Here is a 25,053-nt window from a genome sequence, read left to right on the forward strand (position 1 = left end):
AGAAGTTAGGGAATTGCTTGGACAGCCATATTCCAACAGTAAGTGCGTGGAATGAATACAAATTTTATTTTTCAGAAAGATAATTACATGCATATCAAAAGGTGTAATCCATGAGTCTATAGAGAAATCTACAGGAATTATCTTCATGTCAAGACATAAACAAAAAGGAATCAAAAAGTCTACGTATCATTTCGATGCATGGCCCACTCGTAAACAGACCAGGTAATAGTTGAAGAAACTGATTTTCGTAAAACTCGGAGGGCGAGTCCATCTAAGAAACCGTAAAATCCTTCATTCATATAGACACGTCTGGCACAATAGAAAAAGTTTTTATAGATGTCGGGTTGCAACTGGACACGGGTTTTTAGCATATCGAAAGGATTTGTTATAGCAGTGGCTATGGTTCCCGAAATCATACCGGAAAGCACATTGACGGAATTGTTGTATGGGTTCTGAGGAACAGCACCAGAAGGGGTATCTTGAAAGTGCCCAAGAAGATTGTGAATTGTTTCTTTAGAAAGCTCGTAAAAATAAACATAAATTCCAGCATGAGGTGCATCTCGAAGAGCTGTTACGCCAAAGCCATGGAAAAACCCCGCGATACCTTCTTTTTTCCAGATGCTTTTTATGGAGGATCCAATAGTAGTGTAGGAATAGTAATTACTCTAAAGAAGAATCGTTAGAAGCAAAAATCGAAAGTTAGTGATTAATATTAGACCTACTTCATAGCGGACTTTAATGACAGTTACGGGCATAAAGACAAACCCGACGATTGCTCGCGAGAACCCCCCAATCCAAAAATTTTGAGAGTTTTTTAAGCTGGACGAATTGCTCTGTGGGTTATACCGTCGCAACGAGTTGAGAACATAAAAATAGCATGATGACCCAGTCGTTGATCTGAGGATGGAGGGAAACGTTCCTTTCCATAGAGACGTAATGCCTCCCTCTTTGCGAACGACATTTTGAATAATTTGCGGCAGAGGTAAATGTTGACTTTGTTGCAATCGCGTTTTCAAAAGATCCAAGGGCTGCAGAGCAGCGCTTGATATAAATCCTCCTAAAGCACCTGCTCTTAAATGATTTGCATTTTTCTGTTTAGGCTCTACTGCGTTGGCTGACTGAGACATATGTTTGGTTTTTGCAATGCCAAAAATTCGCTGAACAGCAAGCTGCTTTGTTCATAAATTATTACCAAAATTACCTAAAGATATTAAAAGAAACCTATACTCAGTTATTCAATTTCAAAAGTAAAACACTCCCAAGTTACCAATTCGTTCTCTTTATATGGTTTCCTAGACGCTTCCTAATAATACCCTTCAACTTGTAGGTTACTGGAATTCTTTCATAAAAAACAACAGTTTTTTTCTATAAAATCTCTTCAACAATGGATATATCAACCTTTTAAAATGGTTCTCCTAATAGCTTATACTTACAATTGCATGCTTTTACCTATTCTTTTATACTCTACATGATTGCAGTTAAAGAAACTTCTTCCAAGCAGATGCGAAAGTAATTTTTTCTTTAACAAACCATTAAAAGGCTAAAACCAATCCTTGAAATCACTTTTAATCACCAGCAAATTGATTCCTTTACTTTTTGTTTATTACTGTAGTCTAAAGAGTCAGTAAACTCAATACCGAAACTGCTTGCAGTACGCAATCGTAAGCGTGTTTGTTTGCTATTTGTCTGTATGTAGAAAAAATCATTTCAATTCATAAACAGACCAGGCGGGACAACTCTCTTAAATGCTCTGTCATCATGAATCCATCGGATACTATGGAGAAAGTTGACACTGCTATGGTGAACGAAAAGTGTCTTGGACACAAAAGTCAGCGATATTACCGTCAATTGTTCGGAAAAGCAAGCTTACGATATCAATTGCGGGAATTTCTCTTACCATATGTTCGTAGAGAAAGCTTGTACCTTCATAAAATACAGGTATGCACTTAAATTGGAGATGAGAGCTTCATTGATGGAGGTTTCATCCTATGCCGTATATATTGCATGAAACACATATTAACTAGCTCATTTAGACGCATACAAGGAGATCATGGCTAGATAATTACTTCTCCTACAGCGCTACCCTTGGTACTCATGTCTTCTTTATGCTTGCATTGCCAATCTTCTTCTGGTCCGGATGCATAAACTTTACGCTGGACATTACGCAGTTGTTTGCAGCAGGGGTTTATGTCAGTGGCATCGTGAAAGATTTCCTTTGTTTACCACGGCCATTATCACCACCTCTGATTCGTTTGACTTTGTCCTCTGATGCCGAGTGCGAATATGGGTTTCCAAGTACACATACAACGAACGCAGTTTCCACAGGCTGTTATTCGATATTTTTTCTCATAAGTGTGAAAGATTCAATTTCCCCTCTCAAATTTAGTTCTCTTCTGCTTCTTAGCCTTGTCTACATTTTTTCGATTTCACTGGGTCGGATCTATTGCGGAATGCATGGATTTATGGACGTAAGTGTTGGCTCTCTCATGGGACTTTTTCTAGCATGCATTCAATGGAAATATGGTGATCTTTTTCATTCCATTTGTACAAGTGCATCTTTCCATGTGCCCATTGGGGTTGCTGCACTTTCCCTATATCTTATATGGTTACATCCCTTGCCTGCTGAACAATGTATTTGCATTGATGATAGTATTTCTTTTGTTTCAGTAATTATGGGTATTGATATGGGGACATGGCTTTCATCTCCGGAGTCTATAAATTATTTAATAAGCGATATCAACGCGTTTTTCCTCATACGGTTCATGCTTCGAGTTATTTTCGGTATGCATCATTTTTATTTACCTATTGATTTTTTTTGTAGTTACGTTTGCTAACCTGATTAGGTGTTACTATGATTCTTTTCTGGAAGTCTTTCGCCAAACAAGTTCTGTTATCGGTTTTACCACAAATTTATAAAACGTTACGCATTGGTCATTGGCAGTCTTCGTCCGGGTCAAAAGGGATTCATGCCGCTAGTGGTTCCAGTCATGTGTTAGGTACCACTAAAACACCTTTGGGAAATGTTTCTGCTCATGAATGTTACGAAAATCCTTCTTGCTTTGACTCAGAGACAATGGCTAGGATCATTATTTATGCAGGGATCGGATTTCTTTCCACTTACTTTGCTCCAATCGTATTTCGCTGCTGGAGAATCTAAGTTTCTGCTCTTTGTACAAGGATTTGATATACAAAACATCAAGAAAAACTTCCTTCTTTTACATAATGTTCTGACTTTTAGGTATTCTTTGACATATTCTTACTCATCTCTTATCGAAATCGAAGTGACTTTTATTGTTTAATTAAAATTGACTCAGTGGAAGATATAAACCTCGATTTTCAATTATTGGCTGTTTATATTTTCTTTCGAGACTGTGCAAGGTTATCATCGCTAGTTAGTCACCCATTTGGTTTCCTTTATGGATTGTTTTTATGATTGTTTGGTTGCGTACTCATTACGGTTATTTCTTTTGGTTTTTCGTTGTTTCAGTTTGTAAGTATAAATTTATCGTGTTTAAATAGCTTTCTTTTTATTAATTTAATTCTTTTTATTTTTTCATATATTGAATCTGTACCCTTGTATACTAAAGAAACGCTGATCTCACAAAGCTTCGAGTATCATTCTTTTTCAACTTATTTCTAAAACACTCCAAATTGTTATGATTATTAATTATTTAATTATAAACGAAATACCTTTGATCCTTTTGATCTGTACATAGGCCTAAAGAATAATTATATTCCTTACTGCTACCACTTCTTTCACGTTCCTCGCATAGCCATAAAAAATCTATTGTATTGTCACAATTGGATTTACTTTCCTATATATTATTTCAAATAGAATTAAATTTATGTATTAAAAGCGCTATTGGACTTGCAGTTTGCCTGAAACAGGCATTAATCATGACTACTTTCATCAGAACTTGGAAACGGGTGACTCTGTTCCAAAAACAGGAACTACATCAAAACCTTAGTAGAAAAAATGTGTCTATTTCAGCTTTTGGAAATCAAATTTTAGCCTGTAACACTTCTGGAAGGGTATCCCTATACAATTCTTCGTTAGAGGTACAGCAAATAATTGATCTCGAACATGAAATAGCTATTCAGCAAATACTTTGGATCGATAATGAAAGATTCCTATTATTTTACAACTTTGGTGAACAGGATGGTCCAAGCTTTTTAGTCATCTACGCTTTTTCCTGTTCTCAAGAGGAACCTTCATCAGAAAAAGGGTTTTCACTTGTATCTACCAACAAGTTTATAGTTGATGAACAACCCCATCCTATCGTGGCTGTTACTGAATCATTATCAGAGAGATATTTGGCGTGTGGATTTGGTGGACTCGTTCTAATATTATATGGAACTCCTTTTCGTGACAGAGGGCTCCGTATTTCCAATAGTTTTAAGCTAGCTGAGCCAATTACCAGCTTAGTATATCAAAAATTCGAGGTTTTGATTCTTTATGTTTCGACTACCAACAAAACTTATTCTATCAAAGGAAAGAATATAACTACCCTAGATACACTCGGTACATCCATTAATTGCTCGTCAAGCTATAACGAAGAGAATATTTCCTCTCTTACGACTACTTCGCCTTCGTTTATCTGCTCTCGCTCTGATGGCCTTACATTTTACTTTCCCAAACAGGACAAAGTTTGCTTTACATTCCCCGGTGAAAAGCATTTTTTGACAACACAAGGTCCAATACTGGCTTTACATTATTCACCAATGGTAACCGATTCGTCGATAGCGGTTTTGCCTAATTCAAGAAAGGGCTTGTCGTCCTCAAACTCACTCTCAAGAATAGAAAGAGGTCGTTTGGCAACACCACTTTCTAGATTACTTTTAATAGATTTTCCAAGGAAATTGATTGTTTGGGAAGGCTTTTTAAGTGATCCTTCTGCTGAAATATTATCATTAGATGAAGGTTTCTTGATATTAATGTCAGACAACTCTGTCTTGAAACTGAAACGAATCGACCTTAATGAGGAAATCTCTCTGCTTAGTCAAAAAACAATGTACGATCTAGCCATTTCCCTTACTCGACAGAAAAACTTGGATTTATCCTTTCTACAAAACTTAATGATAGAGTATGCTCGCTTTTTATTTCGTAAAGGAGATTATTCTTTATCTATGGATTGGTATATCAAAGCAATCACATCGGTTAATATTCCAGTCGTTTGCTTAGACTTTCTTAAAGCAGAGCGTCTTGACCAACTTGTAAGATTTATAGAAGCTCTCATGCAAAATCAGATGGCTAATTCTGATCATAAATTACTACTACTTTCATGTTATGTGGAAACAAAAAATCTGAAGGGAATAAATAGACTGATTGATACTGGTGGGTTCGCGTTTGATCAGGCATTTGATATTTGCCATCGGTCTGGTTTGCTTGAAGAAGCTAAACATCTTGGTATTCGATTTAATAACTATGAGCGAGTTATTGATGTTCTTTTGGAAGAAAAGAAATATTCCGAAACTTTGGATTATATGTACGAAGTCGTTCCATCTAGGTTATTTCCGTTATTGCTGCGGTTTGGACGAGTTTTGCTATCGAATTTACCAACAGAAACGACTGATCTTTTCATATCTTTTTATTCTAATAACCATAAATCTAAGCAATACTTGCGGTCAAAATCTCAAACAAAGTATGAAAAGTCTTTGCGGCAAACTTATCTTTCTCTTCTTCCTTATGCTAATGCTACCCCATTTGGTATAACTTCTACAGTTACTGATCTGAATACGGAAAAGACCGAAGAAAAAACAGATCGTGAAGAAGATCAAGCAGATGAAACGTACGTCGCCCCAAATCCTCAGACATGTTTTCATATTTTTTTGAATCATAATTCTGAATTAATACGGTTTTTGGAAGCCATCTTATCGTATGTTTCTGGAGAATATAAAACACACATTAATACTTGTCTTTTTGAAGCCTATATAAGGGAATCTCATTCTTCAAACGACGAGGAAGCTCAAGGATTCTGGAAAGAAAAAGCTAATTTATTACTAAAAAATTCGGAAAAACATTTAGATCTAAATGCTACATTCCTAATTTCTCAGATTCTAGGATTCGATGACGGGGTTAGGTTTGTACAGGGGAAGTCTGGTCAAACATTAGACATCTTTCGATCTTTTTGTAAACAAAACGATGTTAGCAGTGCGATGGAAATGGTACGTGCTCACGGGGAAGATCAATCTGAACTATATATTATGATGCTTAATTATTTTGCCTCAACAGACGAGCTAGAGTCTTGGTTGAAAGAACTAAAAGAGGTTGCAGAATACATCATTAACCATCGATTGATTTCACCCACCCAGCTTGCCGAGATTTTAGGCAAATCAGATGTCGTCAGTTTAGGCATGATTGAGGAAGCCGTAGAAAGCGCCGTAAACAGGTTTGAGAGTCAAATATCTGAAAAAAGGAAAGGCATTCAAATAGGCAAATCCGAAATCTTGGAATTAAGCAACGAGTTATCTAATTTACGGACGACTGCTTTTGTTGTTCAAGAGTCTAAATGCTCTGCTTGTAATACAGATCTCGAGTTACCGATGGTACATTTTCGGTGCAGGCATTCTTACCATTTACGGTGTATAGAAGACGAATGTATACGCTGTCAATGGTTGTGAAGCTCCAGAAAACGAAATACTTTTTATGAACATCTAAAAATATTTATTCTTATTTATGATCGTAAATTGATCGATCCTAAATTTTGTGAAAATAAAGATTGTTAAATTCATGGTAAGATTTTTTCACTTTCAATAAATATTATAGCAAGACCAAGAAAGAACCAAATAATTTATAGTTTATTTGCGGATTGTAATAGTTAAAAGACATGTATAAAAGGAATTACGATGCATATCGAGACCCAAAACCAAAGAAATAAAACGTTTCATTGATTTAGGATATTCGTTAATGTTTGGAAAGACGGAACAAAAGTAGAACTGAACATAGTATTGTTCCTCCAGTGAAGAAACACTCAGTCAATAGCATAGAAAGTTGTTTATGAGTTATTTGTACGACAAGAGAGGGGGAAAATATGTAACGCACAATATCTTTGATGGAATCGGTAAAAGCTTTGAAAGATGAAAAGTTTAAAGAGGGTATTTGTTGAAGGCTCTGGAAAAAAGCTGAAGGCTTTGACGAAGTATCAGAAGTCGCCTTGGAAGAATTCTGTGAAGATAACAACCCATATTTGGCAACATCCTCCGAGATTTTTTCTTCTAGTTCATTCAGCTTCTGAATCTGAAATTCCATTTTATCTTTGTTTTCGTTTTCAACAAACTCCATTGATTCATGAACCCATCGTCGCCGTCTCTTCGGTTCCAATATAAGTTGGACTACAATGAACAATATAACGTTGATACCCATGAGTCCCCAAGTACCCCAAGTGCTTGTTTGGCGGATTTTATCGCTCCAAACTTGCTCTTCATGGTACCGCGAAAGGATAGATTGCACTAGTCCATTCTGTGCATCTTCAATTTTTTCCTCAGTAGATTCGACATTTTCTTGGAGTCGTGTTTCGTTTTCTTTGTTGGAGTAGTCTTCTCTATACAATCTGGTAAATCGCTCCAAATCCGCTGAAGACCAGCTACTTCTTCGTTGAATCAATTCATTAACTTCTCGTTGACTAGAAGACCTCCTTTCGACAGCTTCTAAGTATGCTTTGCGAGCCTCATTTGCTACTTTTCTTAGGTCTTTTAGTTGTTGTTCTCGTAAAACTACAGTCTTTTTTAAAGACTCGATAGAAGTGTATCCAGTAAACTCATTCAATCTACGACTAGCTCGTAGCATAGCTTCACGGAATGAAAACGCTTCCCTCCCAGGACGAACGGAGGAAAGTTTAAACGAAAACTGCCTAAAAGCATTTGTTAAACCATTCCAATTCACCTTCATAATTAAATCCGATTTTCTTGAAATGTTTGAGAGGGCCAGTGTTCGAAGTAACTTGGTTTCATTTTCGCTTAAAAGGTAGTCTAAATTATCAGATTAGGTGGGATCAAAAAAGGTAGGTATTCAGAGTTGTTTTTATGCATTTGTTTTCGTTTATAGCTCCATAATTTTCATAAAATTAGTCCATTAAAATGTAGTTTCACAAGTATCGAATAAAAGATCAGTAAAAAGGAACATCCGAAAACCTCTATAACCTTGAATTTTATTTCTGTAAGGATTGAAGGGACCTAAAGGTCTGGTCGCCCAGGATCCTTTTCTTCATCTATAAAACTTTCTCCATGTATGAAAAGACTAAGGATCTTGTACATGTTTGGCAATACCTTTCTCAAGTAGTAAATCGATTGTTGGTAAATATTATAGGATTCATAAAACTCAATAGAACCTGGTTTTGTTGAATTCTTTGTATGTTTTATTGATATTCTTTTGATTGCAAACGAATAATGTTATTGGATTCTAACTTTTCTTTTAAGCACCTTCTATAGTCTTCGTCCTAGCAAACCACATCCCGAGCAAGTAAGCATTGCAAAAATCTTTGATATCCAAGCTGTCTCTTAATATTATGTCAAATACAAAACAGTTATATGTCTTCAGTGACTTTGATGGTATTAATTTGATGTCAAAAAGGCTTCTTCCATAAAATGTATAATAGCTCACATTTTGCTTTCTAGGCACCATTACTCAGCAAGACTCCAATGACTATTTGAGTGGTAAGTAGTAAAGCAATATGAAAAGAAAAATAGTCTCTTTTTTGTAGGCATTTCTATCTGCGCATCAGTAAAATACGTACCTGAACCAGATGGAAACCTACCGTTCGACAGGTGTCAAACAAGGAACCAGTTCCAATTGCTAGGAAGATTTGCTTCTCTACCAATTCAAAAAGCATCTAACTGATCCTACAGATAACTATGGTTTGGGTCAAGCTATGCGTGTTCAACTGAACCAAAAAGTTATCGAAGGAACACTTAGTTTTCGGTATGCTTAGCACATTTGATGCAAAAGGTCCCCGGTACTAATGAATCTCAAGTGATGTGTTTGCCAGAATGCTCAATAGTGTACCATTGAAGTATGAAGAAGCTCTTGAGACTATGAAAAAGAACGTTGCTATTGATCCTGATTTCCCTCCTTTTTATGATTGGTGCAAGAAAGAAGGCGTTCGTTTAGTAATTCTCTCAAGCGGGATGGAGCCCTTCATTCGTCATCTTTTTGAACAATACTTGGGTAAGGACGAGGCTTCCAAAATTGAAATCGTCTCCAATGGCATAGATGTACATGAAGATGGTACTTGGAACATCGTCTATCATGACGATACTCATTTCGGTCATGATAAGAGTCTCACCATTCGTCCATATGCTCAACTTTCTGAGGAAAAGCGACCTCACATGGTCTACTGTGGAGATGGTGTCTCTGACTTAAGTGCTGCCAAAGAAACCGAACACTTATATGCAAAGAAGGGACGCGATTTAATTACATATTGCAAGAGAGAAAACGTTTCCTATACCGAATTTGAGACGTTTGCAGATATCCATAAGGCCTTGATTGAATTTAAGGCCAAAATGACCGCTTAAAGTTTGTCATCTCTTTTTTTATAGAGCTATTACTATACAACCTTGTCATTTCATAAGTGATATCGTTGTCTTTAGCAAGGAATTGTTTGCTAAACTAGATGTGAACCAAAGAGAAGAACGAAATCAAACCATTTGTAATTATTTTATTGAGAAGCAGCCAATAATAAAACCAAAAAAACTATCAGAAATATGAATTTATTTCAAGCAATCCTTTGTTTATAATCTGATAATATAAGCTTCGCTAAATATGTAGATCCTTTAAATAAACTAGCGATATCTCCTTTTCTGATCCATTCCAGAACTTGAGACCATCCTTTTGTAGGAAGAAACTCGGTCCTACAAATAAGGCGTTTTTTTATTTTTACTTTTTAAAATCTCATTTTAATTTTTATTACCTTCTTCTCCTTCTTCTTCCTTATACCCTCAGTTGGTGGAGCTTACCAATAAATACGTTCACTGTTATAAAGAATCATCCACCCGTTACTTAACCGGTGGTCACTTGACTTTCTTTTCCTTTACCAAAAACTAGCTGAAGAGTACTCAGCTTTTTAGAAGGAAAAAAAAATAAAGAAGCTCGACTCTTTATATCTTTTAATTAAAAGATATACACCTTAGACTTCTTCTCGTTAGGGAGATTCAAATCCAGTTACAAGAGAGGTTGATATCGTCGGTGCTGTGCTCACATAAGAAAGAAAAGGAACATTCTGAATACTAAGTATATTTTGTTACTCTTAAAAAAATTGTATTGAGGCTCTCTGCTTCTTCCGTTAATTTTGGATTTATTCAGCAGCAGCTTTTGACTTGCATTTAATTTTGTTAGAAGGATGGCGGAATTAAGCAGTTCCAGAGGTGATGTAGACGGCTGGATTGAACAGCTGTCGAGATGCGAACCTCTTTCTGAGGATGATATTTACCAAATGTGTGAAATCGCCAAAGGAGTCTTAGCGAATGAATCGAATGTGCAAAGTGTACGGTGCCCAGTAACGGTTTGTGGTGACATCCATGGGCAATTTCATGACTTACAAGAATTGTTTAATATTGGAGGACATTCTCCTGATACAAACTATTTATTTATGGGTGACTATGTGGATAGGGGATATCACAGTGTGGAAACTGTCTCATTATTGGTAGCACTTAAAATCCGATTCCCTCATCGCATTACCATCCTTCGTGGTAACCATGAGTCTAGGCAGATTACCCAAGTTTACGGATTTTATGATGAATGTCTTCGGAAATATGGCAATGCTAATATATGGCAATGCTTTACTGATCTTTTTGACTATTTGCCTTTAACAGCCTTAATAGAAGACAAAATTTTCTGTATGCATGGAGGTTTGTCTCCTAGCATCGATACCTTAGATCATATCCGTATTCTTGACCGTATTCAAGAAATTCCTCATGAGGGTCCCATTTGTGATCTTCTTTGGTCCGACCCAGAAGACCGACCTGGATGGGGTATTTCTCCTCGTGGTGCTGGTTACACATTTGGACCAGATATCGCCGAGACTTTCAATCATAACAACGGCTTGGACATGATTGCAAGAGCCCATCAACTGGTTATGGAGGGCTATAACTGGACAAATAGCCATAACGTAGTGACAATTTTTTCTGCTCCTAACTACTGTTATCGTTGCGGAAACCAAGCAGCCATCATGGGAATTGATGATCACATAAACTACGCGTTTATTCAGTATGAAACTGCACCCAGAAAAGATGAACTAAGGGTTACAAGGAGGACCCCAGATTACTTTCTATAATTTCTTTTTATTCTTTTCCTTACTTCTATGTCTTACGCTACTGTTTGGCAAGTCATTATTAATTTATTCAACTCTTCTCATTTATACTTAATCTCAATAAATCAAGCTTCCAACCGCGTTTTTTGAAAATTAGCACGCTGTAATGTTATGATCCATGATATTTTTTTGTCGTCTAGTCTTGCAATAGGCATGGACTACTCTGGCGAACTAATCAGGAGGAGGATTGTATACAGATGAAAAGCTAGAATACTACAATTCTTAACAAAAACCCAATGAAACTGTTTTAAAGGCGTTGAATACTTCCAAATAGGTTGTACCAATAATAAATTCATTAAGACACTAATAGCAAAATTCCAAACTATGACAAGGAAAGCCTAATAAGATTCATACAAAATTCATTAAAAAGCATGATTCTATGCATATTGGAGATTATAAAGGTCATTATCAATAATCCGTTCCGTAAATCCATAATTTACTCATCAAGTCTAAATAATAAGTTAACAGAAAATTATCACAACTATCTTCCAACTTACATGTATCTCTCCAGCATGGCACAGTTTCCACCATGCTTAAAATCAACCACAAAGCGATAGTATTGTCCAGTATAAGAGATTACCTGTACATGAGGTTTCGATGCAGAGAAAATAATTTTTCCACAAAATGATGCCTCTGGTATTTTTGCTGTAGCGAACTCTCTTCGAGCTTCTAATGGTTTGGTAACGTTGGATTTAAGAAACTTTGACCAAGACGATGAATTGCTCATAGAAGAAGTAGGAGAATGAGTAGTTTCAGAAAAATTTTGCTTCGATAGTTTATATATGTGAATAGTCCCGTTTTCTGAAGCACAGGCCAGAAAGGGTTTCTTTGAGTGAAAAGCAATCGAAACAACGGAAGCTGGTATGTAGCCACGCCTCAATTCCATAGCCTTTTCCCCTGTTGATGTAGACATTATACGTATAACTGTACCCTTTGCCGATGCTGTAGCTATCAGATGTCCGTCCGGATGAAATTCAATACACCGCACTGGACTGGAATGACAGTGCAGCAGAGTAATCGGCATCGCTGTCTCTAATGAAGTCAGATACACATACCCTGGAGCCTGGGGGGAATTATAGGCAATAAAGGATTCATGAGCAGAGAACGCGATTTTATTTGAAGGAATTGTAGCCAAAGTATTGATCAAGTTCAAATTCTTAAGGTTGTAAACGTAAATGCTTCCTTTAATAACAACAACCAGACGAGTAGTAGTAAGACGAATATTTAATACTGGAGCGGGATAAAACATGCGACAAAGCTCAACGTCTTTCTAAAAACGATTATGTCAATAAGAAAAACTTTTGAGCAAACAAACCTTAATATCAATAAGCTTGAGCAATCGAGTAGACGCAGGCGACACTTGAACAAGCGCAATAAGTGATGATCGATTAAGCATCTCACAGAAAGCGACTCCATGTGTTTCTGCCAACTGTTATTGCTTATCCCAAAAACAATTCAAAGTAGCCTGTTATGGCCTATCCTTACCTTTTGAAAAACGTAGAGTAAAAGGATCACATTGATAAATCTGGAATCCGGTTTCTGTCCCAATAGACAGGCAGCTAAATACAGACTGTCAACATGAAATCATGAAGGTACTTACCTTTGATCCTGGTTCCAAGAGCAGTATAAAACGACAGGAGCCATGATTCTAATTTTGGAAATCCTAGAAGCCAAAGAAAGAGAGTTGCTTTAAAGAATTCTTCTTATTTAAGATACCATTAAGCTCCAAAAATTGCTTCATAAAATCAGATCTTCTCTTCAAAGTAAATTCAATGCAATCGTTTACAAGCCAAGGAAATTGTTTTCATGAATATAGTAAAAAAAATATATAACAAACTACAACTTTCGAGTTTTTTTGTTAATGATGACTGAATCGACAATGGTTGTTTCTTGAAAGAACCGTTGGTGTTTCACAATGAACAACTACGTTTGATGAAGCTAAGGGTTTGGCAAGAGCCACGGACAGAAAAAACGCTTATAATATAAATACATAAACATACAAATATATATAATTAAGCTATTGCGAGATCAATGAACGCCGTAGAATGGGAGCAGGAGTGCGAAAAAATCATTGTTTTTCGAAATGCGGTTTTTGAAGGTAAACACAGCCGAATTGAGGTCCCAGAAGAAGCCAGGTTAAAGTTTTTAAAGGAAAGGCTAAAAAGCTCTTTAAAAGGAGGCGATAAACAGAAGGAAGAACCACAAGAGAGTAAAAAGGATGAGGACTCCACCGTGGAAGTGAAGAATTCAGAACAGGAAGTTCGTGAACCTTCTGAATTGAAGAGGTCAGTAAGTGAGACTCCTTTGATAGAAGAATTGAAGCCTGTATCTGGTGAGTTTACGAATATCCCTGGGTTGGGGTCATCTCGAGTACAGAAGCCACAAGGATCATTGGAGACACCACAGCTGGGACGTGCGGCTTTGGATCAAGAACCTGATCATAGAAACACCAATAATGAAGAAAATGAAATTTTGGAAAAATCGTCTCCTATATCGTCAAGCTTACCGGTTCTTTCTCACGTGTCTTCTCAAAAATCAACATCAGCAGATGCGATGAAACCTGCAAAGCCCGAGAACGAAAAGGCTTCTTCTCAACTTCTCTCATTTGTGAGTAAAAGTCTTGAAAAAATAGACGTTAGCACGGTAAAGCAAGCGTCTTCTCTCAAAAGCTCCAAATCTGCTTCTGATATACCTTCCCCTCCCATGTCTGCATTTGCACCTTCTCGTGTTTCTGCACCCTCCCCTCCACGAGTCCCTACCTTCTCCGTTCCTAGTCTGAAGCATATACAATCTCCTGCGAATGAATCGTCTTTTCCGAGCGTTGATAAACTTCAGACTGCTCTTCGGTTTCCTTCTCCTCCTCCATCTGCACCAATCCACCAGTCTCCTAAACAGATTTACTCTTCTTCTCTAAAGGATGAGGTTTCGAATGTAACTGTTAAAGATGAGGAATTGTCACCACCACCGCCCCCTCTGGCAACAATGCTAAGCTCGTTAGAATCTCCCAACCAGCAGCAGCAACAAAAGCAACCATACTCTCCAACTTGGGTTCCGTATAACGTGAGTCAACCTCAAACAACCATAAGACGAGTTCCGGATTTACCTCCCAGTGAGCTGAGTCCCTTTCCCTCTGATGCTGGATCATCACGACCTACCTACGATTTCGAGTTTGCCGAAACAAAGGTTCGCTTCCATCCATACGAAAGAAGTATGACGGGAATGCATTCTCCTTATCCTTCTGCGGCTGAACCTATGAGTGTCCCTTCTAGAAACTCAGTAGCTCCTCTGCAATTTGCACCCTACAACAGGGAGGGATCATATTTGCCGCAGCATGACTACCCTGCAGATTATTCTTCGAAGGAAATACAGAACTTTCCATCCACTACTCGTTATGCAGACTTCGAAGGTTTTAACGATCAGTATAACTATTCCTCGTCTTATTCGCCGTATTATCATCATCGTATGAGAAGCTCAAATGCTTTCCCTCAGATGCAAGTGCCTTCTACTCCTGGTTACTACAACCCATCAGCTGCTGTGGATTATAGAAGAATGACTCCAAATCCTACGCTTCACCGTTATCCCGTGAATGACCCTAGGTACATTCACTATCCTCCGAATAGGAGCTACTACTAATGGACTTTTTGATTTATATTTTTGGACTACATTGCTTCATGCAAACAGTTTTGGAAACACAACAATTTTGCGTAGATATATTTTGTTTATAGAAAATTATTTATTAATCCTATAATTTTTTTTTTATATTAAATTTCTATCTGAAGATATTGACCTTTTCTACAGTGCAGAAACAGCTATTGATCGAGCACAGTTGCTATGTACGACTATGAAAATGTAAAGTCTGTCATTTACAAAATTTTTTTTAAATTTTCAATAAATTTATGAATAATGAAACGATCCATATCAAGGAAGTGTATTGATGCTGTAAAGTAGAAACTAAAGGCAACGCAAGATTGCCGCCAGCCAAGAGCGAAGACCATCATAGACAAAACAAACCCATTGTATATGGGCTTGATTACTGTAAGAGTCTACTTTTATTTGTTTTGTATATGATCCCATACTAACTATTTTGTTTCAATAGCGGATTCAAAACCTTGAAAGGTCTGGGATATGGGTATTGAGAAATAGTTTGAAGAACGCAGTTCAGGATATCCAGAGACAAAAAGAAAACGCGGAAAAGAAAGAAAAAGATAAATTGAATTCGCTTGGTCAAAGATATGTTGTAAAAGGTCATAAATCCCAACCAGATACAGCATTTTTTTTGTCTACGAGATGGGATGAAACAACTAAGGCGCTGGAAGATCTATTTCGCACAAATCAGATCAATGATTCGCTTTCTATCGTTTTGATTGATCAACCGTTTTCGATTACAGACAAAGTAATTCGAATGCTAACTCACAGAGGCTTTATGCGAGCTTCTTTATACGAATTGACGACCAGACGCTTTGGACTACAACAAAAAGGTGGAAAGGTTTATCTTTCAAAAGTTCCTTTCCCATTTAGGTATGACCTTCTACTGAAAAATGAAGAGGAGATGGAACCAATGGATCAAGACTTATATAAGACGATGGATTTAGTTAAGCTAATCTTTAATTCGGAAGATATAAAAGCAAATTGCATTCCGTATAAGAATTTACTTGTCTACAAGTTGCTGGATTTAGCAACGTTACCTTCTATTGTAGCTCTCGAATTGCTCTATTCTTGTCGCGGAAATCCTACGCGCACGCAAGCTCAATTTGAATACTTACAGAAATACCTTCTGGAGAATATGGCAATCATTACCAAGCTTCCTATATCCAGGTATTTGAATTTCTCTCGATACAATACCCCTCGTTTCTATCGTGTAGGATGTCACACAAAGTCCATCTTCCGAAACGTTCCCTTGAATCAGCTGTTAAATCACAATGAAGTATTAACAATGCTTGATTTTTTAATATCAAAAGGGAATGAGTTGCAACTGCCGACTACCTATAATTCTTTCCTTCGTGATGTTTTAAAGTATTCTAATAAACCAACGAACCGACCAATGCCCAAAACCTCTAATAGCGATCCTGTCATATAGGACATCCAACAGAACAGTACTTGCGAACTAATGATGCATCTACCTAAAAAAATCTGGTTTTGAAAGGTATATGATATGCTCATCAATAGCAATAAAATGTATAATTAATATTGTTAGCTAGTTAATGACAATAAGTTTACTTTTGTGATTCCATGGTTTGCCTTTTTTTTCTTCTGGAAAGTGAGTAGAATTGTACCTATACATTTAAAAAGAAAGGAGTTAATAAATAAGTATGTAATAGGTTTATTTCTATACTTGAACTATCATAAGCGAGCCTGGTTTGTGCAGCTATATATAAGAATAATATGCATTGAATATACCTAAGATGTGCCTATACTAATTCTTCAGTACGTACCTACTTACGGCCATTCATTCCCAATTCCTTAAGAGACAGTTGAAATATATTTTAAACCTTTCTTAAGATAGTAAATCGGCTGTTTTTTTTATTTTCTCGAAGGTTCATTTGCCTGGTAAAGCAGGATCGAGCGTTCGTTCACACAACCCATTAAAACGAGGATATTTCCTCAATCTGGATCGTATATATATATCTCCTGTTAATGACTCATTAAATAATTGTTTAATAGATTAAAATGGAAGGGAATCGAAGAGTGCGATTCAACACTGAAAGAAGGCCTTTTCTGAATAATAATCAAACATCGTATCAGCGACCACCTCCTTCCTTCATGATAGAAGAAGGAGACGAAGAGTCTGAAGAAGATGATGGACCTCAATTTCTTTCTATTCATAGGGCTCCTTCTCCCGCTGTCGGTTATCGACCAACAGGTTCTGCGGGTTCCGTGGACAATGGAAACTTGAATATTCCAACGTTACCAAGTCCTGTTGCATCTCGACCTGTGTCTGATAACAACAGCATTGAGGAACGTTATGCTTCAAGTATCCGAACACAAGATAGCTCGAATCCTTCAGTTAATAATTTACCGGTTAGAAGACCCACCTTAGACCGAAGCCATTCTGCTCCTATGATTGGAATTAATCAAACAAGGAATCAATCTGCTACAGATTTGTCCTCTACTCCGCCGAATGTATCTTCAACGGTAAACGAGGCTTATAAACTTGTTGCAGCCCATACTTCGGCAAAATTAGAGCACATGAGATTAAACGCAATGAAAAATACAGAAGAGAACACCGACGAAGAAAATGAAAAAGATCCTTTCGAAGATGAAATGGACATGTTAGGTCATCCGAAGAACTATAGAGCTGGTGTTCTCTCCAGCTTGCTAAAGCTTTATACGAATTCCGACACGGTTACCTCGAGTAGAATATCATTAAAACAGCCAAGTCCCTCTAAATTACAAAAGCAGCATGCACGAATTTCTTCCAGTCATTCGCTTACAGATCTCATGCGTGCTTCAAATCAGACATTTATGAGTCCAGCCGTAGGATTTCAGTCCCGTGATGATTTATCGGATCTTCCCAAGTTACCTAACCAAAAACCAAAAAAGTTTCATTTCCCGCACCACTCAAAGAAAGTGTCCCCTTTAAATGAAAAATACAAGATTACTGTTCATTTGGCAGATGTATTACAAAGGCAAAAATACATTTTAAAACTTTGCCGAGCACTCATGACTCATGGTGCACCGAGCCATCGTTTAGAAGAACACATGTCTTCTACTGCAAAGGTTCTGGAGATTGAAGGACAATTTTTATATGTTCCCGGCTGTATGATTATTTCGTTTGGAGACACGAATACTCACACCTCTGACATGCATATTGTTCGTGTTAATCAAACTGTCGACTTGGGAAAATTGAAACTAGTTCATGATGTTTATAAAGCTGTTATTCACGACTTGATGAGCGTTGAGGAAGCGATCAAGGGACTTGATACTATCTTAAAATCTCCTCCTTATTTTAAAACCTGGATATTGATTGTAACCTATGGTTTCGCGAGTGCCTTTATTTTGCCAATTGCATTTTCAGGTGGATGGATTGATCTTCCAATTTGCTTTTTTTTCGGTTTAATCATCGGAACGCTTCAACTACTTGTTGCTCCACGATCACCCTTGTACAATAGTCTGTTGGAGGTTACCGGTTCTATTTTAACATCCTTTTTGAGTCGAGCTTTTGGAAGTATCTATCGCGATCACGCAAATAAGACGAATCCTATTTTTTGTTTTGCAGCATTAGCAGAAGGTGCAATTGTGCTAATCCTTCCTGGTTATATTGTTTTGTGTGGATCCCTTGAACTGCAAAGTAAAAACATTGTTGCAGGTAGTGTTCGAATGTTCTATGCAATTATTTATTCCCTATTTCTGAGTTTCGGTATTGCTATAGGCGCTGCTCTTTATGGCTGGATGGATCATCATGCAACTTCGGAGTACGTCTGCAGTGCTGACCGATACATTGACGACAAATGGAGAATTTTGTTTGTGCCTCTCTTTACATTATGTTTATTAATTGTAAATCAGGCAAGGCCATCCCAATGGCCGATGGCTTTATTCATATCTTGTGTTGGCTATATCGTCAATTATTTTACAACCCAAAAACATTTCAAAAATACAGCCGCAATAGGAAACGCGATAGCCGCTTTTGTTATTGGTTGCCTTGGAAATTTGTACTCTCGCCTAGGACAAGGTGTCGCGTTTGCTGCTGTTTTACCAGCTATTTTTGTGCAAGTACCTTCTGGTTTAGCTGCTCAAGGTGGTGTAAAGTTCGGAATCGATTTGGCTACCCAGATTAGTAACAGCAGCAACTCAAGTGGTACTGATGAATCTTCTTTTAACAATAGTTCTCTTTCGTTTGGTATAAATATGGTTCAGATAGCTATTGGAATTTCCGTTGGTTTATTCGCCTCTGCATTAGTTATTTATCCTTTTGGAAAACGTCGTTCCGGTTTATTCAGTTTCTAAATGATTTTTGTTGCATGCTATATCCTTGTTTTTCTGTGTTACATTCTCATATAATAATTAACTTTTTTATGTTTAGATACGATTTTGTCGTGATGATGATGATGATGTCCGACTATTAATCATTAAAAGCATTAAAAGCATTAAAAGTTCAGTGTCGTTTTTATTTATTTATTTATTTTATGATGTCTCTTTTACAATTCGTTGAATCCTCGTTGTGCAATTATACCTGGTTTACTAAGTTTATATTATATATTTTGTTTTTACTGATACCTCTCATGGTTATCCTTGCATGAATAAAATGCTTGATACTTCAAGTAGGCCTACTTACTCTGTCCTGCTGAAGAAAAAATACAGTAGACACTAAATCAAGTTGCACGAAAAATAAAGTAGCACAATGGGTAATGGAAGACATCTGACTATGAGTTATAACAACTGACTATATTTAAACTTCAATTGAATCAATCTATTCATTCATTGAAGCTTGCTGGGAAGATGCATAGTCTGGTCCCATAAGCAAAATGAATTTGCAGTAGTATACTTTATATTATCATAAGAACCTCCTCAATGATCCGGAGATGACAAAAGAAAAACAACAAAGAAACATGAATCTAGTATCCGTAAACGGTTTAATTCCTCTTCCAAACTTACTCATCATTGCGAAGCTCTTGTATCTTATTTTTAACTATTAATGTCGAGGCTAACTTACAAGAAAATATTTTGAAGTTTCGTTTAATTATTATTTCATTTGAACTAAGACAAAAACTATTTTGGTCTGACTTTAATTACTGTTTCCTTTGAAGGCATTTTCTATTCAGAGCAAAACATGGAAGAAGAGGAAGTAGGCCCAAGATGGTACAAGTTGCTAGCGAAATCACAGAAAACTTATTTATTACTATATTTAATTACGAATGCAAACTTATCAGAGGCTAAATATGTGTATGGCAGTCTGTCATTGACGTTGGAGAACTGGCTGTCTCTGTTAGTTAAGTTTTTACCAGAAACAACAGAACCTGCTCTCTACATTCCTTATATAGATATTGATACGGATCAGGGACAAGTTTGTAACTCGTTGGATGTTGCTTCTACAGTAAAGCTTCCGTCAGACAAGTTATGCCAATATCGTTTGAGACGAATGGGACTATGGGAATGCAGTCTTCCCTCGATTCAAAATGTATCTCAGTTTTATTCTATTTTTTCTAGAAAAATTGTTGAAGAAACAAATCAGGTGCACTTAGCTTACCTACTTATGAAAAGCTCACAAGCTCCTTCTGAAATTAGAGAATGGAGTAGTGGGCGTTTCGAAGTCTTTCATCGTCTTTCTCAATTCACTTCTGTACCAGTTGATTTAGATGAAATGGAAAAAGCTTCGATTCGTGATGTAATTTCCCTTGCTTTTCCAATCTTGAGCATTGAAAACTGTGTTGCGATAATGAGCGAAGTCATCCTCCCTTTTGTTCTAGCTACAGAATCTGAATCTGACGATGCGTATACAAGCTGGTCGTATGTGTGGGAAAAGTTACTACAGTTGGTTAAAACGGATGGTTTGGAGATACTACATGAACTACTTGTGCACTGGAACATTGATGATTTTACGCTTCGGTTATTATTGATGAAAGTTGCTTTATCTTCTCTTTATATTTGCAATGAAACGACTACTACCACTTTATCTTTGGGAAAAGAAATGCTTGCGAACATTCAGGAAAAGTTAAAGCTGTCGCCTGCCCCTTATGGTAACCTTTTGAAGGAACCCGTGAAAAACTCTATAGATTTTTTCTTATCTTATAGTACTGACTTGACTAATCCCTCTAGTGAGTCTGTTACTTTATTATATCGTATCATTGACGCTATTCCAATTCTTAAGAGCGCTAATATGTTTCCCATTCCGAATGTACGAGCTTGTCTGAATATATCTGCCTCAGACAAGCAATCACAGGAAAGCTTCCTCCAAAAGTATTTGTCTAGTTCTCTAGGTGAATCGAAGACTGTTTCTTATAATGATTGGAATAAATGCTTTTCTTTCATCATTTCTTTTAAGAGTCAAGATCTATTCTTTAATAAAATAGAATCAAAAGAAATAAGCCTTTTATTCCTTAAAAAGATTTTATCCGTATCAAATTTTAGCGTTTTGGACAAGATGAAGGATCAATTGGCTTTACCTGATATTGATCAGGATAGTTTGCAGAATTGTATGGAAACCAGCTTCTACGAAAACTTTCACTCTGCTTCTAGTATGAACAAGAATCGCGGAAAACTCAATGCTGCAAGTAGAGTTCTCGATGTTTTTAGTGAATGCGATAGCCTTACTACAATTCGTCGTCGTCTTTATGCCCTTATTAACTCTGTGGATTTAATTAAGCAATTTGATTTTCTAATAGAAAAAGGAAAACCGTTGTCGCCTAAGCAAATAGAGGACAATTTGGATCCTAACAAACTGTTAGCCTACATTATTACCCAAGATTCGCATTCATATCAGCAAGTCGATGAGCTAATGGCGCTTATGATTGAATTGTACAAAGCTTCTGGAGAATTTAATTATAACGACGTTATTACACAACTTCGCCAAATTACCGAGCAGGTTGTGAACAGGTGTGTAGATGCGGCATTGCTGAAAAGCGATATGTTGACTGCAAAGCAGTTAGTGGAAGACAGACTTGTTACACTAGCGGAATTGAGCGACAGTATGCGGGAAAGAATCTACAGGATCTGTTTTAAAATTGGGAAAACTCCATTGAATGATCCTCAGTCACGCGAAATAAGACTGGAGATGCTTCAACTTGCTATTGCTAATGCCCCAAAAGAACTTTTAAATGATGTTGTAAACTATTGGACAGAATTTGAATCAAATAGGGATAAAGAAGAAACTGAGAGTGATTTGGGTGCTGATGCCTTTCCAGAACTTAACGAATCGATTAATGATGAAGAGTTACATGGAGACGACTTTGATAAAGAGTGGTCTCTTGCTGCTGCCGAAGTAGATTCGCCCACGGAAGATGGTGTTGACGTGAATTATAATGAATCTAATCTCACAGCCCTTCCTAATCCAGATTTTTCCGATAACGATGAAGAAGATATAACTAAGAAGGTCACGAATACTTTCACTAGTGGTCTAGGGTGGGTCTTAGGCATTCCTCAAGAGTGAATATGATCTGCACGTTAGTCATTAATGCATAACTCTACATAAAAATCAGTAACAGTCCTTAATAATAACTTGATATATCAAATAACCTATTTTTTTAATTACCAAAGGTAAAAGATAGAAACTAGATCGTATATTAAATCAGATGGCATAAAAATAAAGTAATTAGCGAGGAAGATGAGCTAAGGACCTTTTTTTTTTTACCAATAGAATAATTAATTATTCCTAAATAATTAGTAAGAAGGTGAATATTAGACTGACAATGGACTGATACTTACCAAACCTCAGTCATTAATCTCTGAACTGTATTAAGAGCTTCAAAACGAATTTCTGGATTAGGATGGCTCATGAGTTCCATAATACGTTGCTTCATGCCATACTTCACAAGGACACTCTTGCCTTCAGGGTAGTATGTTATGTAAGCACCCAAATCATGACATGCAACGGCAAGTGAAGTGGGATTGCCATGATTTTGTAAATTTTGAAATAACTTTTTAAGCAAAGAGTAATTATCAGAATTGAGTTTCTTGGCATTCTCTATCCAAAATTGTTCTGAGCGGTGAGAAGGTGACCAATGGAGCTGGCCGCTTTCAATTTCAGACTTGTAGATATCAAACGTAGATAAATGCTGAGAGCTGACTTCTAAAGTGGAAATAATAAAGTCCATATAACTGAGGATTTCTTCGTCAGCCCATTTTCTTCGCTGAAGTAGTTTGACGGCTTTATCAACATTCTCGAGGAGCATGGTAAATATATTTTCATTAGGAGCTTTTTGTAAAAGATTAGAAAATATAGCGAGAATCATGCGATAAACCTTTGTTTTCGTATCTGATCTTGCAATGTGAACCATTACCTTAATAAGATCAAAAGGCTTGTTAGCTTCTTTAGCAATGGGACTTTCAAATGTGAGTAGCCAAAAACAGAAAAGGGAATAGTATTGCAATTGAGAATCAGCAGAAGAGCTTCGAAGTATCTCAGCTAGACGATAAGGGCAAGAGCCTTCAGCCCATACACCATAACGATGAGCTTTCAAGTTCAGCATAGCAGCAAGGCATTGAGTAGCAAATAGGCACAGATAATTGTCTGTGCTCGTCATAAGCTTGCTTAAGTATTCTAAAAATACAGTAAACATTTTGGGACAGCTACAAGCCACATATAAGTTTGCTAATGCAAATACTTGAGCAAATAAAAGCTTGCCATCTGTATCCAAATTCTCAAAGTAACTGAACAAGCATGTTAGTGACTTAAGGAACCAAATATAACAAAGTAGCTACAGCTAATCTTTTCATTTTAGTATCGAATATATGACATACGTTTCATTTTCCTTTAGGAATTTGAAGAACAATGGGATAAAAAAATAAGAAAATTCTTTAGAATCTAAATAACACAAGTTAGCATAATGGTCCTCCAAGTCAAGACATACTTAGTAAAGCATCGGCCACTTTCACAAAAGCATAGTTCACTATGTCCGGGTTCATTGTAAGCGAAAATAGCTTTAAGAACAAATTAGTATAGACTTTTACATCCTTCATAAACGTTAGCTGGAGCACTGTAGGCAGAACAAAAAGATAAAAAAACCAATAGTCCATTTAGTGAGAAAACTTACAGATTCGATGACTCTTTTAAAAACATCTAGTGGTTTTCCAATTATATCTGAGACTAATCCATATTCATTCTCTGACAGAATGCCTGATCGTTGATATCCATGCCAAGGAATAGCTGCACTACGAGCATTGTCTACAATACTGTCGATTCTGGGATTATCCAATACAGCCGGAGGAGGAGAGGCGACATTCTTTTTAGAAAGATAATTAGTATGGGTTTCTTCCTCTTGACACAGCAAAGTCTATTTAAAGCACTTACATCGAAACTAATGTCATCAGAAGGCATTCTATCTCAGATTTCTTGATTCTTTCAACAAAATAACTTTTAAGAAATTCTAAAAAGAAAAATTTGCAATGTTAGATGTCTAAATGTCCGGCAACGGAGTTATATGTGTGTTCAATTGTAGGAAAGATATAGGCCTAAAGAAGAAATTCCCTCCACAAAAGGGTGAATATGACAAGCCTGATTTTATACTTTTCTTGCTATAAAGAAAGAATTCTAATTTCATTGTAATTATATTTGGAAAATGAAAAACATTAACTACTAAATCTGAAGAAACTGGGTTTCAATTACTTTAGGATTTGTACAAGCAATAATCACAATACTTCCATACAAACACTCGTAGTATAGTTTTAGAACCATTTATACTTTTACAAATGCTATAGATAGGAAAATTAATCGACTGAGCTCTTCAATAGTATGCTAGTTATCAAAGGCTAAAATATATACGATTTATTCAACATTGAAATGAGGAATTAAAAACGCTTCCTCGCGAGGAACATAATTAAAGGTTCCACGTTGAAAAGGATCATATTTCGTTCATTGTTTTCAGATCAGTTGTCTAGCATCTCTGGATACAACAGATTAGCCTTAGGGAATCTCCATTCCGTTTTCCTTGTCATGCTTTTTCCAAAACGCTATACCTGTGTTTGCGATTCATTTAAGGACAACTTTCCTTGAATCACAATGGCTTGAGAATACTCGCAATGACAGTCTGACCATATATTCAAGTGTTCAGTTTGCTAGAACTCAATATTTTAAAAAGTAAGAATCAACGACATGAGA

General features: G+C 36.7%; 12 protein-coding genes across 12 annotated transcripts; 8 read left to right on the forward strand and 4 right to left on the reverse strand.

Annotated features, from left to right (window-relative positions):
* Positions 1 to 5: 5 nt before the first annotated feature.
* On the reverse strand, positions 6 to 1,335 carry SPOG_01742 (carrier with solute carrier repeats). Its single transcript, XM_013166846.1, has 2 exons — positions 723 to 1,335; positions 6 to 665 (listed from the first exon to the last, which is right to left on the reverse strand). Exons 1-2 carry the CDS (start codon positions 1,125 to 1,127, stop codon positions 180 to 182), a joined length of 891 nt encoding a protein of 296 aa, XP_013022300.1. The 5' UTR covers positions 1,128 to 1,335; the 3' UTR covers positions 6 to 179.
* A 365-nt stretch (positions 1,336 to 1,700) lies between these two features.
* On the forward strand, positions 1,701 to 3,538 carry SPOG_01743 (sphingosine-1-phosphate phosphatase). Its single transcript, XM_013166847.1, has 3 exons — positions 1,701 to 1,938; positions 2,034 to 2,781; positions 2,844 to 3,538. The coding sequence occupies exons 1-3, from the start codon at positions 1,759 to 1,761 to the stop codon at positions 3,155 to 3,157; spliced, it is 1,242 nt and encodes a 413-aa protein (XP_013022301.1). The 5' UTR covers positions 1,701 to 1,758; the 3' UTR covers positions 3,158 to 3,538.
* Positions 3,539 to 3,749: 211 nt separating this feature from the next.
* On the forward strand, positions 3,750 to 6,893 carry SPOG_01744 (zinc finger protein). The gene has a single exon (XM_013166848.1). The coding sequence runs from the start codon at positions 3,898 to 3,900 to the stop codon at positions 6,619 to 6,621; it is 2,724 nt and encodes a 907-aa protein (XP_013022302.1). The 5' UTR covers positions 3,750 to 3,897; the 3' UTR covers positions 6,622 to 6,893.
* SPOG_01745 (inner membrane protein) lies at positions 6,058 to 7,962 on the reverse strand. The gene has a single exon (XM_013166849.1). It carries the CDS (start codon positions 7,886 to 7,888, stop codon positions 6,905 to 6,907), a length of 984 nt encoding a protein of 327 aa, XP_013022303.1. The 5' UTR covers positions 7,889 to 7,962; the 3' UTR covers positions 6,058 to 6,904.
* A 451-nt stretch (positions 7,963 to 8,413) lies between these two features.
* SPOG_01746 (phosphoric monoester hydrolase) lies at positions 8,414 to 9,750 on the forward strand. Its single transcript, XM_013166850.1, has 4 exons — positions 8,414 to 8,547; positions 8,614 to 8,652; positions 8,845 to 8,917; positions 8,970 to 9,750. Exons 1-4 carry the CDS (start codon positions 8,505 to 8,507, stop codon positions 9,508 to 9,510), a joined length of 696 nt encoding a protein of 231 aa, XP_013022304.1. The 5' UTR covers positions 8,414 to 8,504; the 3' UTR covers positions 9,511 to 9,750.
* A 208-nt stretch (positions 9,751 to 9,958) lies between these two features.
* SPOG_01747 (minor serine/threonine protein phosphatase Ppa1) lies at positions 9,959 to 11,688 on the forward strand. Its single transcript, XM_013166851.1, has one exon. The coding sequence runs from the start codon at positions 10,335 to 10,337 to the stop codon at positions 11,265 to 11,267; it is 933 nt and encodes a 310-aa protein (XP_013022305.1). The 5' UTR covers positions 9,959 to 10,334; the 3' UTR covers positions 11,268 to 11,688.
* Positions 11,548 to 13,246, reverse strand: SPOG_01748 (WD repeat protein). The gene is made up of 5 exons (XM_013166852.1): positions 12,904 to 13,246; positions 12,789 to 12,862; positions 12,619 to 12,725; positions 11,801 to 12,573; positions 11,548 to 11,752 (listed from the first exon to the last, which is right to left on the reverse strand). The coding sequence occupies exons 1-5, from the start codon at positions 12,945 to 12,947 to the stop codon at positions 11,740 to 11,742; spliced, it is 1,011 nt and encodes a 336-aa protein (XP_013022306.1). The 5' UTR covers positions 12,948 to 13,246; the 3' UTR covers positions 11,548 to 11,739.
* On the forward strand, positions 13,235 to 15,125 carry SPOG_01749 (uncharacterized protein). Its single transcript, XM_013166853.1, has one exon. It carries the CDS (start codon positions 13,335 to 13,337, stop codon positions 14,934 to 14,936), a length of 1,602 nt encoding a protein of 533 aa, XP_013022307.1. The 5' UTR covers positions 13,235 to 13,334; the 3' UTR covers positions 14,937 to 15,125.
* A 115-nt stretch (positions 15,126 to 15,240) lies between these two features.
* Positions 15,241 to 16,542, forward strand: SPOG_01750 (uncharacterized protein). Its single transcript, XM_013166854.1, has 2 exons — positions 15,241 to 15,338; positions 15,400 to 16,542. The coding sequence occupies exons 1-2, from the start codon at positions 15,324 to 15,326 to the stop codon at positions 16,378 to 16,380; spliced, it is 996 nt and encodes a 331-aa protein (XP_013022308.1). The 5' UTR covers positions 15,241 to 15,323; the 3' UTR covers positions 16,381 to 16,542.
* Positions 16,543 to 16,706: 164 nt separating this feature from the next.
* Positions 16,707 to 19,674, forward strand: SPOG_01751 (DUF1212 family protein). The gene has a single exon (XM_013166855.1). It carries the CDS (start codon positions 16,971 to 16,973, stop codon positions 19,245 to 19,247), a length of 2,277 nt encoding a protein of 758 aa, XP_013022309.1. The 5' UTR covers positions 16,707 to 16,970; the 3' UTR covers positions 19,248 to 19,674.
* Positions 19,675 to 19,815: 141 nt separating this feature from the next.
* SPOG_01752 (secretory pathway protein Sec39) lies at positions 19,816 to 22,570 on the forward strand. Its single transcript, XM_013166856.1, has one exon. It carries the CDS (start codon positions 20,071 to 20,073, stop codon positions 22,384 to 22,386), a length of 2,316 nt encoding a protein of 771 aa, XP_013022310.1. The 5' UTR covers positions 19,816 to 20,070; the 3' UTR covers positions 22,387 to 22,570.
* On the reverse strand, positions 20,833 to 24,423 carry SPOG_01753 (V-type ATPase V1 subunit H). Its single transcript, XM_013166857.1, has 6 exons — positions 24,247 to 24,423; positions 23,990 to 24,178; positions 23,807 to 23,909; positions 23,697 to 23,760; positions 22,662 to 23,606; positions 20,833 to 22,608 (listed from the first exon to the last, which is right to left on the reverse strand). Exons 1-6 carry the CDS (start codon positions 24,271 to 24,273, stop codon positions 22,599 to 22,601), a joined length of 1,338 nt encoding a protein of 445 aa, XP_013022311.1. The 5' UTR covers positions 24,274 to 24,423; the 3' UTR covers positions 20,833 to 22,598.
* Positions 24,424 to 25,053: the final 630 nt, after the last annotated feature.

This window comes from Schizosaccharomyces cryophilus (assembly GCF_000004155.1).
Source record: "Schizosaccharomyces cryophilus OY26 unplaced genomic scaffold supercont4.2, whole genome shotgun sequence".
NCBI classification, from domain to species: domain Eukaryota; kingdom Fungi; phylum Ascomycota; class Schizosaccharomycetes; order Schizosaccharomycetales; family Schizosaccharomycetaceae; genus Schizosaccharomyces; species Schizosaccharomyces cryophilus.

What these genes read in the sequence shown, in the direction of transcription:
- SPOG_01742 (XM_013166846.1), bottom strand. Translation starts at nt 1,127, where the DNA reads ATGTCTCAGTCAGCCAACGCAGTAGAGCCTAAACAGAAAAATGCAAAT. An exon ending in TCATTAAAGTCCGCTATGAA is followed by an intron (nt 666 to 722) that starts GTAGGTCTAATA and finishes ATTCTTCTTTAG; the next exon opens with AGTAATTACTATTCCTACAC.
- SPOG_01743 (XM_013166847.1), top strand. Translation starts at nt 1,759, where the DNA reads ATGAATCCATCGGATACTATGGAGAAAGTTGACACTGCTATGGTGAAC. An exon ending in TGTACCTTCATAAAATACAG is followed by an intron (nt 1,939 to 2,033) that starts GTATGCACTTAA and finishes TAGCTCATTTAG; the next exon opens with ACGCATACAAGGAGATCATG. An exon ending in CATGCTTCGAGTTATTTTCG is followed by an intron (nt 2,782 to 2,843) that starts GTATGCATCATT and finishes TAACCTGATTAG; the next exon opens with GTGTTACTATGATTCTTTTC.
- SPOG_01744 (XM_013166848.1), top strand. Translation starts at nt 3,898, where the DNA reads ATGACTACTTTCATCAGAACTTGGAAACGGGTGACTCTGTTCCAAAAA.
- SPOG_01745 (XM_013166849.1), bottom strand. Translation starts at nt 7,888, where the DNA reads ATGAAGGTGAATTGGAATGGTTTAACAAATGCTTTTAGGCAGTTTTCG.
- SPOG_01746 (XM_013166850.1), top strand. Translation starts at nt 8,505, where the DNA reads ATGTCAAATACAAAACAGTTATATGTCTTCAGTGACTTTGATG. An exon ending in TGTCTTCAGTGACTTTGATG is followed by an intron (nt 8,548 to 8,613) that starts GTATTAATTTGA and finishes TTTGCTTTCTAG; the next exon opens with GCACCATTACTCAGCAAGAC. An exon ending in GAAGGAACACTTAGTTTTCG is followed by an intron (nt 8,918 to 8,969) that starts GTATGCTTAGCA and finishes ATGAATCTCAAG; the next exon opens with TGATGTGTTTGCCAGAATGC.
- SPOG_01747 (XM_013166851.1), top strand. Translation starts at nt 10,335, where the DNA reads ATGGCGGAATTAAGCAGTTCCAGAGGTGATGTAGACGGCTGGATTGAA.
- SPOG_01748 (XM_013166852.1), bottom strand. Translation starts at nt 12,947, where the DNA reads ATGGCTCCTGTCGTTTTATACTGCTCTTGGAACCAGGATCAAAG. An exon ending in TCTTGGAACCAGGATCAAAG is followed by an intron (nt 12,863 to 12,903) that starts GTAAGTACCTTC and finishes GTCTGTATTTAG; the next exon opens with CTGCCTGTCTATTGGGACAG. An exon ending in TCAAGCTTATTGATATTAAG is followed by an intron (nt 12,574 to 12,618) that starts GTTTGTTTGCTC and finishes AATCGTTTTTAG; the next exon opens with AAAGACGTTGAGCTTTGTCG.
- SPOG_01749 (XM_013166853.1), top strand. Translation starts at nt 13,335, where the DNA reads ATGAACGCCGTAGAATGGGAGCAGGAGTGCGAAAAAATCATTGTTTTT.
- SPOG_01751 (XM_013166855.1), top strand. Translation starts at nt 16,971, where the DNA reads ATGGAAGGGAATCGAAGAGTGCGATTCAACACTGAAAGAAGGCCTTTT.
- SPOG_01752 (XM_013166856.1), top strand. Translation starts at nt 20,071, where the DNA reads ATGGAAGAAGAGGAAGTAGGCCCAAGATGGTACAAGTTGCTAGCGAAA.
- SPOG_01753 (XM_013166857.1), bottom strand. Translation starts at nt 24,273, where the DNA reads ATGCCTTCTGATGACATTAGTTTCGAT. An exon ending in CTGATGACATTAGTTTCGAT is followed by an intron (nt 24,179 to 24,246) that starts GTAAGTGCTTTA and finishes CTTTCTAAAAAG; the next exon opens with AATGTCGCCTCTCCTCCTCC. An exon ending in TTCCTAAAGGAAAATGAAAC is followed by an intron (nt 23,607 to 23,696) that starts GTATGTCATATA and finishes ATGCTTGTTCAG; the next exon opens with TTACTTTGAGAATTTGGATA.